This window comes from Ctenopharyngodon idella, chromosome 11 (assembly GCF_019924925.1).
Source record: "Ctenopharyngodon idella isolate HZGC_01 chromosome 11, HZGC01, whole genome shotgun sequence".
In the NCBI taxonomy this organism is placed as follows: domain Eukaryota; kingdom Metazoa; phylum Chordata; class Actinopteri; order Cypriniformes; family Xenocyprididae; genus Ctenopharyngodon; species Ctenopharyngodon idella.
The window spans coordinates 6,640,538-6,653,517 of record NC_067230.1 but is presented as its reverse complement, the minus strand read 5'-3'; the positions used below and the strand labels follow the sequence as shown (position 1 = coordinate 6,653,517).

At 38.2% G+C, this 12,980-nt stretch overlaps 1 protein-coding gene across 4 annotated transcripts in view; it reads left to right on the top strand.

Annotated features, from left to right (window-relative positions):
• The first annotated feature begins 7,485 nt into the window (after window positions 1-7,485).
• The window catches only part of fgd5a (FYVE, RhoGEF and PH domain containing 5a), a 53,716-nt gene continuing 48,221 nt past the window's right edge, over window positions 7,486-12,980 (top strand). For 2 of the 4 annotated variants that reach the window (XM_051912569.1, XM_051912567.1), the window contains exons 1-2: window positions 7,486-8,358; window positions 9,893-12,573. In XM_051912569.1, the coding sequence (XP_051768529.1) occupies window positions 9,965-12,573 (2,609 nt within the window). In that variant the 5' untranslated portion in view covers window positions 7,486-8,358; window positions 9,893-9,964. The remainder of the gene's footprint in view (window positions 8,359-9,892; window positions 12,574-12,980) is intronic. The other 2 variants (XM_051912568.1, XM_051912570.1) reach the window with 2 other exon arrangements.

Sequence of the window (12,980 nt, the reverse complement as noted above, 5' to 3'; positions counted from 1 at the left end):
CATAAAACATTTGCGAATAAAGCACTGTTTCCATCCAGTGAGTTGAAGAGAACAAAAACATCACTTCCTGATAAACTGGTGCTAAAAATCACCAAGAAAAATGGAAGTTGCTGCAGTAGAAGCCACTGTACATAATAATATAAATTACTTGTGCTGTCATGTTATCTTGCATTCAGATGCCTGGTGTTTGTGAACACAATTGTGTGAGGCGCTTCTGGGAGGGAATTATAATGAACCACTTTAACGACAGACTTTGCTCAGGCATTACAGACTGACCAAAACAGCATTTCAGATGCTGTGCAATGAGATCGGTCCACTGGTTGGTCCATTTATGCCATCCCATCACAAAGTCACGTCTTTTTTGATGTGCATCAAGGAATTTATTCAGTGTTTCCATCGTAGTTTATGCGCATGTTTTCGTATCGCATAAAAAAATTATCAAACTCATTTGAGCGCATACGTTTTTTATGCGCATTTTTACAATTTATGTGCATCTTGGCATTCCATCCAGCATTTTTTTATGCGATACCCCAAAATGCGCATAAAAAAGGGTGGATGGAAACATAACTAATGTCTGGTGTTGTTTGTGTACTGCACACTGTTTTTTTGTAGAGTTTGCTCATTGTTTGGATTACCTGATTCTGAGTTATTTATTAAACCTTGTGTTATTTTGATCCTTTTTCATATTTCTTCATCATCTTTGGACTAAACGTTACACTTGTAAAGTAGGCTAATTGATTATAATTTTACCTGTACTTAAAGTTAATATATTTTAAATATACTAAATTGTATCTTCATCATTACAAATGTGTAATTATAAATATATTTTAATACATTTCATATAAGTTTCAATAGAAATGACATTAAAGTATATTATAGACAATAGAGGGTAAAAATGAAATTACATATGATGTACTTAAGTCCTACTTAAGTGAAAAAGCACTCTAAAGTTCAGTAAATTGCATTTAATAAAAATTCAAAGCAATAACAACAAAAAAACATGTACCTGAAGTTTTGCAGAATATCTCAAGATGCTTCATCTGCATTGAACTATACAGTTTTGTACGTTTACATTAAGTATTTATTGAGAAACCTGATTAACCAGTGATTGTGCCTCCCTAATTTCACCTTCATTACTTATGACGTTTAGATACATGGGAGTGGCTGACAGCGAAGGCCATAAGAGGTTAGAAAACACAGATATTTTTAAACTTAGTATCTGCATCCGTTCAGTCTCATTTGGCTGAAAGATGTTAAAACAGTCACAGGAAAAAGTAAATTCAGACTAGGGGACTTTTTTTCACAGAGGTATTGTTCCTCTTGGGACCTGCAGAACAAAAGATCAGCAATTTGGTCTTGCTAATCAGCTTGGAAATTATCCTTTTGCACAGACCTGAGATCTGTTTTGTATTTGCTTTAGTAAGGGTTGAGCTAGGGAAGCCGGCTCTTGGATCATTGTGGCCTAATGAGGGTCTCTGTCATGCTGCTCTGTGTGCAGCTGTAAGGCGCATGTGTTTGTGTTTGCATTAGAATACTAAGCAAAACAGAATGTGAGAATGAATGTGACGGAAAAGGGCAGCCAGGCACTCTGCACCATTTTTCAAAAGAAATCAAGCTCTCCGGGGTCCATAAATCTATTGTGCTAAAGGCTATAGGCTAGTGTTTGACTGGCCCATTGTGCTGCGCTTTTAAAGGCCAAGCCACAAGTCTTTTTATGAGGCTTCCTGAGACTTTTATTCATGAACGGTAAATCGATGTTATTACAGTGCAGCTCTGAGGATTGTGTCTTTCTGAGAGGGGTATGGAGGCAAAACAAGAGACTTGTTATCAAGACCTGCCCTCCTGCTTAGCATAACCCACCTGTTAAAAATCTCACTAATCACTCTATCTCTCCCTCAGCAGGTACTTGAGTCAATTTTTCCCCTCTCAACGTTTGAAAATAGCAATATACCTCCATGATAATAATGCTGCCTTCACGTGCTATTGGAAATTTCTTCCCACTCATGAAGTCGTGATTACAAGCTCATCGCGTTCAAGTGTTTTGTTGTCAGAAAGAATAGGAATACAGGATACCAGGTTTACTCATGCCTATTTTTTGGGGAAATCTTTTTAAAGCCAAAATGTATAGAAAATATTTAATTTTGAATAAAATGGATCATCCCATTTATTGACAACTACATAAGTTCACCAATTCTAGATAGTCAGCTTGCTAACGATTCTACATATTTTCTCAGTGCATAAAACATACAATATATTCATACATGTAAATATGCACTACTTTAATGACAAGAAGCTGTTGCGTAAAAAGTTAATGTTAATGTTATGAAGCGACGAATACTTTTTGTGCGCAAAAACAAAACAAAAATAACGACTTTATTCAACAAATTCTTCTCTTCCTTGTCATTCTCTTATGCTGTTTATGTTGTAGACACAATGCAGCACTTCCAGGTTCTACGTCAGAATGGCGACTCATTACTGACCGGCTCCTGTATTAGCATCACACACACGCGTCGTGCTGCTCACATGTACAGCATCAGCCAATAATGAGTCGCCGTTCTGACGTAGAACCCGGAAGTGCTGCACTGTGTTCACAACATAAACAGCGTAGGAGAATGACAGGAAAGAGAAGAAATTGTTGAATAAAGTCATTATTTTTGTTTTGTTTTTGCGCACAAAAAGTATTTGTCGCTTCATAAAATTAAGGTTGAACCACTGTGGTCACATGGACTATTTTAATAATGTCTTTACTACTTTTTTGGACCTTGAATGTGGTAATTACGTTGCTTTCCCTTAGGGATCAGAAAGCTCTCAGATTTCATCATAAATATCTTGATTTGTGTTCCGAAGATGAACTTACGGGTGATGGTCTTACGAGAGTGGAACAACATGAGGGTGAGTGATTAAATTTCATGTCTAGATGAACTAACACTTTAATGTGGCTTTTTTCTTCATTATTATATCAGTGCAATTGTGTCATCCTGACATTTTTGACTTTTTTATGCTCTAAAAAAAATCAATTAATAGATCCGTACAAAAAGACATTGACCCTATTAATGCAAATGAACACAAGCTTAAAAACTGCTGCATAACAGACTGTTACAGTTGCTCTATAATCTTTAACTACACATATGCACTCTTCTATAACCCTGCATGGCTAGCGGTGTCGTATTGATTTGGCTTGAGAGGTCTTGGACTCCACAGGGAGCGCAGTCTTTGTTTGCTATTTTTGATGAAGTGCTGACTCCTGGCTTCACCTGTTTTTCTCCGGCAGTGTGTCATTGGTCGAGGGACTGGGGGAAGGTGAAAGTGTTTGTGTAGCTGTGCTTTTGAGTTGCCTAAGAGTGCTGATGCCATTTTTCTTTCATGTTCTCTTCTATTGTGGAATATGACTGTCTGACATCTGGAGATCACAGACTGGAGTGGAGCAGTCTGTTTTCTGTTGGATTACAGAATACCATCATATTAATGAGTAATTAAAATTATAGGTGCTAAAAAGTTTCTTACTTAGAATAGTTTAAGATAAATGGATGATCAATGAAGTGACAATCATTTTAATATTGTAATCCATCAATTGACCCTTTTCACATTTCCAGGGCTCTCAGAAGCGGAAGTTGTCATAGTTGGGTAAACTTAGCAGGGAATGGGCAAATATAACATAACAAATACATAACAAATGTTATAATTATATAACAAATATAATTGTTGTATTTCCATTTGCTTCAATATCAAAAGAAAAAAAAAATCTGTTTCTACAATTTTCCAAAAAAATATAGAGATATTGATTATGTTAGTCAGATGTCAGATTTGCCGTCACTCCCTCAGCCATTGTATTAGAAACCTTGCAGCGCTTTTTTTTTTTTGTCAAGATAATATAACATAAAATATATCGCATTATAAATGTGTATTACATTTTTCAAAGAAAATATGAAAAACTTTACTAGATTTGTGATGTTGATAATTGAAAACACGTCAACAAACGATGTTGATAACTTAAAACATGTAAAAAAAATTATGTAACATTGAGTTTGACACAAATCAGTGAGACTTCCTTCCATGAAAACATTTTGCAGTTTTAACCGTCCAAATGTACCTTTTCAGTACAATAATACTCTGCTTTTTTCAGCTAGCCAGAATTTAGAAACATTCAGTGTGTTCTTTTAAAGGCAGGTGTTATGAGAAGGGTGTTGAGAGACTCATATGAGCTCTGGGAAAAAGTCATTGACCCTCTTTCCCAATCAGTTTCCTGTTTAGGTCAGTTCTGTGAATACATGTGTGTGTTTATGAGTAAAAAGTTGGTTTCTGACATGTTTTTCCTCTTATCCCAGGCATGTGCCATAATGCAGCCATCCAGGTGGAGGGGCACAGAGCTCTGCGGATCTGCTCGGTCAGAAATATTTGTTCACAAAAGTCTAAAAACATGTTTTTATCCTGTGCATATAGACCACATCTGCAGGGTTATTTATCGCAGAGCTATTCTTTCAGTCACCCCTTCAATTACAATGCCTACAAACACACTCCACTATGTGCCCGTCCCCACAGACAAAAACACATTTGTCTGATAAAACGAAAAAAAGGTCAAATTTAGTGCCATAGTATACTTTCCAGTAAGGGACACAATTAGCACAGCAAAATGCCAGCTGTATGCTATCTTTGGCTGCATTTTGCCATTAAAAGAACAAAAGAAGAGGCACATTAGCTAGGAACAGACCACTAGCAGATTTCAAAGTATCAGTCTAACGTGATAACACTTGAATAATTCATATTGAAAATTTATTCTGAAATATCAGATTATTTTGAGAACACTGTTTTTGAGAAGGGAGCTTTCTGTTAAATGTTGTCATTCAAGCTGTCGGACAGTTTACAGGAATAACAATGTTTCCTGTGAAAGCTCATGTGACGCTGTAGCTGTTGTAAATATTTGTCTTGAGACGAGTCAAGGCCACAAAACAATTATTTTATGGTGTTTACTAATGTCTAGCTCATAATGCAAGTTGTTTATAGAAATTTTGACCAGCTTGATCTCTAGAGAACAACAAAAGACAGAAATTAATTAATAGTCATTGATGTTTTTAAATTGTGAAACATGCTGAACATATGGCTTATTCCCTTGTGCTACACTCCTACATCTTAGCACTGCTATCCTATTGTTCGTGGTGTTCATCTGACCTTCAGTTTGCAGACAGATAGAGAGAAAGAAAGAGAGAGAGAGATATACTGTAAGAATACATGAGTCCTGTGGAGTTATATGTAATACGTCCTATGGAGTTTGCCACCTAATGTTTGAGGGTTTGGCTTGTGATATAAGCTGTCAACATGGAGCCCCAGGTGGCTGACAGTTTTCTCTCCTGAGTTTCAGGACTGTTGTCTGCCCTTGAACATAGAACTGCAGCATCTCAGCTGGGGGTTATCTTGTCTTACAATTCTGTGTTCATTAGGCTTTAACAAAGGCTCTGTCAGAAAATATCTGATTTGGTGGGGATAGCCTATATGGCAAAGATTTGTCTGAGTGGACATCTTGTTGTAAAGGAGAAGCAATAAATGTAGAATTAACAATTAGATTTAGACTATGTTTAGAATTATGATTAGACAAGTTGACTTTTTAATGGCAACCATTTAAATTCTACAAAATGTAATTTGATGTCATTGTTTCCACTGATTTTGAGTCAGACCCATTTCATGAATTTTAAAAGAAAAATCCACACAAAATTGCAGTTTTGATCATTAAAGAAATAGTTCACCCAAAATAAATAAATAATAATAATAATAATAAAAATGAAAATTTTGTCATCATTTACTCACCCTCATATTGTTCCAAACCTGTATGAGTTTCTTCTCAAAAGAAGATATTTTAAAGGGGTTGTTGATTATGATTTCACTTTTTTTTAAACTTTTGTTAGTGTGTAATGTTGCTGTTTGAGCATAAACAACATCTGCAAAGTTACGACGCTCAAAGTTCAAAGCAATGGGAGATATTTTCTTTTAAAGAATTCTCTGTTTAAGGACTACAACAAAGGGCTGGTAGGGACTACAACAAGCTTCTTCCCGGGTTGGTGACATCACTAACCCCAAAATTTACGTAAACCCTGCCCCCGAGAACACGCAACAAAGGGGTGAGGCCGTGTTATTGCAATACAGTGCGTAACACAAATGCAATAGCATGTCATAAAAGCAAGATGACAACATAACCGTAATTAAACTAAACTATACCTGTTCTATCTTCATGCAGCATATATTCTCTGACTCTGTAGGCATCTTACAACAGTTCCCACACGAGTGATTTATAGATTAATATGACAGAATATGCTAATCAATGACTTTAAGATAGTTAACTCCACATCAGCTACGTAAATTAAGCAACTAACCATTCAGAAACGTCCTGTTGCATTCTACATGTTGTCACTTCTTCTTGAGTCTCTCCATCATTGTCAGACTCCGGTTTGAACATAAAAGTATGAACAATTTCTGACATTTTCAGAATGGGAGCATTTTCTTGGGAGCAGCAGCTCATTTGCATTTAAAGGGACACACAAACGGAGCGTTTTTGCTCACTCTCAAAAAGTGATAAATTTAACATGCTATAAAATATGATCTGTGGGGTATTTTGAGCTAAAACTTCACATACACTCTCTGGGGACATCAGAGACTTATTTTACATCTTGTAAAAGTGGCATTATATGACCCTTTTAAAGAATGTTGGCAACCAGACAGTTGACGGCACCCATTGACTTCCATAGTATTTTTTTCCTACTATGGAAGTCAATGGGTGCCGTCAACTTTCTGGTTACAAACATTCTTCAAAATGTTTTCTTTTGCGTTCAACAGAAGAAAGAAACTTATACAGGTTTGGAACAACATGAGGGTGAGCAAATAATGACAAAATTTTACTTTTTGGGTGAACTATCCCTTTAAATTGCATGATTGTAATAGGTAAAGTGTTTGCCTAAAAAGCTGATAGAAATTGTGCATTCACAAATCTAAATTTGTTCAGTCCAATCAAGTCATACCTTCTTGCAGACCACTGTCTGTCAAGGTCAGATTTTTTTATTCTTCGTTCATGTGTTATCTTGCAGAAGGTACCAAGTGAGTCAGGACTATCACTGGTGTTGGGCCCTCAAAAATTGGTGCACACTAAAACATCCAGTGTTAAATTAACACTTCCAGTGTCATCCGGTGTTCATATAATCCGGTGTGAATTATATAAACACTGACAATGTTAATTTAACAGTAACAGTGTTCATTTAACACTGGAGGTTTTACTGTGTGCCTTCCCTGGGCGGCCCCTATTTGGATTATTATAAGAACTGCATCATCTAAAAATACTCATTGAATTAGTGGTCTCCTATCAGTGTGAAGTTAAATTAGGAAAAATAGCCTTGAATGCAGTGATTCCCCATTAGGGTTAACAGCAGCACGCCGGTTCATTTGTTGCTAAGGAAGCGTTGCCTGTTGTGCAGGAAAGAGGGATAGCAGTTTCCTGTTATGAAGAGAGGTTTTTAAAGAGCTGCTTTCCTCCAATCAGGCAACAGATGAGCAGAAAGGAAGCCTGACTGAAAGCATTTAGTGAAACTGTTTTTAGAACCTGTTTTGGGAACATTTGTTTAACCAAATCACAAGAAACAGTCTTTAATAGGCTACCAACAAAATTATTGCATGATTTAAAAGTCTGTTTTTTTTTTTTTTTTTTTTTTTTTTTTAACACAATTAAGTAGGGCAATTAACCTACTGTTAAAAATTTTGACATAGGCCTAGCTAATGATTTAAGCCACCTTTTCTAGGGTATACAACTAAATAGAATGACAATGTGTAGTACAAACGCAGTTTGTTTTTATTTGTTCTTTTTCCTGTGCGAGCAAGAAATCCTCTCAAATATCCTCTAAATTGGACACTGAAACATACCATATCGTGACAGTAGCCTATAATGGAGCAGTTGTTCGTGAAAGTGCCATACGCCACTGATGGTTATTGGCTTTAGATGTTTTTCTCTGTGGTTTTGGTCATCGATCCTTGTATTCCTGTGAGGGAGACTCGCTGTACCTCCTCAGGAAGCGCGCGGAAAACACCTTCAGTCTCCACGCGCAGATCGGAGAGCGCGCGCATCTCTCTCATTCCTTAAGGCAGAAAGCGCGCGGATCTGAAGAGACCTGCCGCAACAGTCAATAATAAAACTGGTATTTTTGGAGGCACGCCGTCGAATAAGTGATGAAGTGTTTATTGTTTGCTTCTCAGGCTTTATGACAAATGTCCCGGGAGTAAGTTCACGGCACCTCTGGATATATACTGTTGCTTCTGCGGAATATCAAGGAATAATGTGGAAATATTTCAGATGCCACGGTGGATGACATCCGACAATGTACGCAGGTATGAAACGAACTATTTCTGAGTTAACTTTTCAGTACTGTTGAATTATTTGACTTGTGTGAACTTAAGCATAATATGAATGTGAATGTGAGAACTTAAGCATAATATATAGACAACATCCAGTTCTGTCCGCAATACTACAGAGTATTTGAATGCATGGGTTATAGTGGAAAAAGTTTATGATGACATAGGAAGTAACACATTTATTTTCCTATACAGTGACACTGTTTTGAAGGTGTGTTAAATTATATTACCAGATTTTAAGCACTGCCATAATCCTTGTTGCAAAAATATTGAATATTGAAAATCTTATTTTAGAGATATATAGATATTATGAACGATGCAGTGATGCTGTGAGTTATTTTTTCTGTCACACACAGACACACACACACACACACAGACTATATATATATATATATATATATATATGTATATATATATATATATATATAGTTTAGTTATTGTTCCTAATAATTCATTTTATGATTCGGTCACATTATGTTAATTCAGTCTTTATGATTTATGTTAATTCAGTTTGTCCTGTTCACGCTCAGCTGGTAGGACTAAATTAGCAAATAAAAATGGTTGACACTTTAGAGCCCATATCTGAGATCATATACTGATGGCTTTACACAGTGAAGAGTTTGTTTCTCCCTTTATTCCTCCCATTGTGTTTAACCATTTGTTTTAAGTAAATTCTTGTTGCATAATTCATATCCTGTTATTTTGCCAAGGGGACCTTAGTTGGGATGTTGATGTTTCTCTTTTTATTGTTCTTTAACGCTCTGAAACGACCTTTTCAGCAAAAAAAAAAAAATCCAGTCTGGGGGTTGTCGGGGGTGGGATTTATCATTGGAGAGTGAATCATGGGAAGACTGACGAGAAGGAAGTGTATTTGTGTTGTGCAAAACTGCGCTCTTGTAGAAAAAAATGGGGAGGGGGTTCATGGAGGAGACAGGGTGCACTGTTAATGTCCTTCCCCTTTGCACTTCCTGTCCGCAGTCCTTCCAGGAGAGTCTGCTGGAATAGTTAATTAGTCGTGTCAGGAAACAACATCTTAGCAGGGTGAGCACCAAGTGCATGGTGAGTTTAATAGGACGTGCGTCAAGGCAGGTAGCAAATAACAGGAAAAGACAAGGGGAGTATGAGTTTTGTTAAGAGAAAGGGTGTTTCACCAAAAATGGCCTTCAGGTTAACCCTTTATGAGAAGATGCACTTCAGAGTCAATTGTTGTGATGCTATTAAAATACATTATTTATGTGGGCATTTTACTTTGTTTTATGGTTGTGAAAATGATGTTCAGCATGAATGGAGTGAGCATATAATCACTTCATTATGTTTTAAGTTCAGAGGTTGCAGTTCATCAATAAAATGGTCAATGTAAATCAATCAATATGCTTCTTTAAAAGAGCAGCTCAACTGATAACAGTATGTTGTCAGTCAATTTATAAGTAAGAGTCTTTCATTTATTTCTATTGCAAAGATATCCAATTCAGCAATGAAATATAATATTTTTTTCTCTTTCTGTTTGCAGATTGTTAGAAGCAATTCTAAACTTCTCAACCAAAGACAAAGCCATTTGACTATAACTGTGTTTTCCACCCTGATGTCAAGGCCTTGTCCTTCCACCCGAGGTCCTAAACCTCCTGTGGCACCCAAACCAAAGCTAGCCTCTGAACTGAGTCAAAGCATTGTGGGTAATGGGGACATAACATCCTCTGATAGACTGGAGCTGCAGCAGGACAATGAATCAGATGTCACACAGGATGAAACAGATGCATTCAGAGAAAACTGTACTGATGATCACATGGAGAGCGACTTATCTGAGTTTACTGTAAACTATGACACTAACCATGACACAACTTGTTATAATGAAATAGAGGAAGAATTACAAATGCCAGCAGATGAAACAATGGGGGAGGATGAAAATAAAGATTATACCACTGAAGTACAGCATGCAGCTTCTTCAAATTTGTTGGATGAAATTTGTGATTCAACAGATGAGGACCACAGCAAAAATGCTGATGATACCAAGCCAGCTGAAAATAGAGAAGATTCTTATAATGTACTTGAGGACACCTGTGCATGTTCTGAGAATGAGACACCTACTAAAGATCAGCCTGCAGAGGAATCTCAAAGTCCGTATGAAGAAATTGAGGAACGACCATCAGACAGTTTTCAACGTGGCAATGATCAATATGAAGAGGACAATAGAGCAGGCGCAAACTGTGTTCATCATGAGGAAGAAGAAGAAGAGACTGGGCTTTCTTCAAAGGCTACAAACTGCAGTCAACCCTCACTATGTGAGGAATACCCTTATGACATTATTGGCACAGTGGATGATAACAGCACTTGGCAGGCTGAACGTGCAACCAAAGACCCATCTGGACGCTTCAGGTTTGCAGAGGAGACAGAAGACGCATTTGAGCCCTACTCTGTCATAGAGGTTGTGCCAAGTGATTTGACATGCACCTCTGATCCAGAAGCAAGATGCACTAATGAAGAATCCAGCAATGAGAAACCAACTGACTCAACAGAGGGAACATCAAACCAAGAGCCTTACTACGTATCATCGGACGACATGGCTGAGTTAGAGAAGGAACAGGCAAAATTAGAAAATGGTGTCTCTCAACCTGCTTCTGAGGGTCAAGAGATGGCAAAAAATGAAGGAGCGGATGACTATGCTGATATTGAAGACCATGATGGGGATGATCAGCAGGTGGAGTGTGTGTCATCTGAAGATTATGTTGAGATAGGAGACGAAGATGAGCCAGTAAACATGGAGAGAAAAACCAAGTGCAAAAGTATAAGAGAACGATCAGTTAAACGGGAAAAAGCCCTCTTGAGTCAGAGGAACAGCTGCCAACCACGTCTCAGACTTTGCAACATCACCGTTCCTGCTGACTTAGATTTAGGCAGAACTCCAGAACTTACAAACCGTTTGGTTTTTGCCCATACCACAGAAGCGTTTGAAGAGGACATTGAAGAGCTGGACTGCCATATTGTGCCTTTCTTTGAGGACTCGGACACAGAAAGTGACGAACACATTTATGAGGAGGCAGGCTTTGACTCAGAGGGTGAGAACTTTATTTCTCTGGACAGGAAGAGCATTGTGACAAGATCTCGCTCGCTCTCTGGGAAAGTACCTGGATATGTTCCTGAGACTGTGCCTGAGGAGACGGGCACTGAGTACCAATCTCACGACTACTACACTGTGGCCTTGGACCAGAATGGAGTTCCACAGCCCAAGCTTTCAGATGAAACAGAGGCCAACCGAATTATTCCCTCATTGAATCCAAGGCGCTTTCTTCTTTCTCCTCGATCGCTTTCTGTTGAGGGCAGAGATTTGCCATTCTCAGGGCACTTTGAAGGTGAGAAATCTCCTAGAGGGGAATGCAGATTGCAAAGAAAAGATGACACACTTTCTTTGCCTTGTGTTATTACTTCCTCTGGAAGCTTTTCTCAAAGAAGTCACCAGTCCTCCAGTGGTGTGTCGACACCTACATCTCTAGTCGATATCCCACCGCCCTTTGAGTTAGCTTACATAACTAAGAGGCCTGTGACCAAAAGCTCTCCATCACTTCTTATCCAACACGAGTCTCCTGACAACCCCAAAAAGAAGACAACATCATTTAAGCGTTTCTTGGCTTTAAAATTTAAGAAAAAATCAGAAAGCAAAGCCCGTGGAGATGGCAGTGTCCGCTCCTCCAGGTCATCATCTGAATCTAGCCACCATGGGCCCATTCGGGTGCTTGAGCTTGATCGAAGAAGTACAAGTGGCTCCCCGCAGCTTCAGTCCCGTGTGGGAAAGCCACAACACAACTCAGAAATACCTACCACCTTTCTGCTTTACAAAGAGAGGCATAGAAGGCAAGGTGCACCCAAGAGTTACAGCAACAGGGGTGTAGCCAGAGTGGAGTCCTTTGAGGACCGCTCTCGGCCCCCCTTCATGCCCCTACCCCTCACTAAGCCTCGCTCCATCTCCTTCCCAAGTGCAGATACTTCTGACTATGAAAACATTCCTGCAATGAGCTCAGATTATGAGAATATCCAGATTCCACATGGGCGGCCCACTCGGGCGGTCACTATTACAGATTTCTTTGATGACCACAATCGGACAGCAGCACCTGCCAATGAGAACGATGGCTATGTGGACATGAATAGCTTTGCAGGAATAGAAAACAAGACCACCACTCAAGAGCAAGACACTGAAAGGTATAGTCAGTCTTTTATAGAACTACATAATTAAAAATGAATATTTTCCACATTATGTTAATTTTTTTTAATCCTAAAAAGGATTAAAGAGATCTGAAATGAACTATTTTAAGAAGAATTATTTTGGTTTAAATCATCAGACTGTAGCGTAAGATTGTCTAGAGAGTTATATTTTGAATACTGAAACCCCTTCCTCTGAACACAATGGCAATACCATCACACAAGTCTGCAGGAAGTGCTGGCCAAAACAATGTTAACAGGAAATTAGGCAAGTGTTTGGTCACTCTGATAGCTCAGCTTGCACCTCACTCTGTCTCAGAACACTTTCTGTAATCTTCCTGGCTGAATAAACAAGACTTAAAGTATTACAGATATTCTAGACTACTATGAAATATTGGAGAGATAGA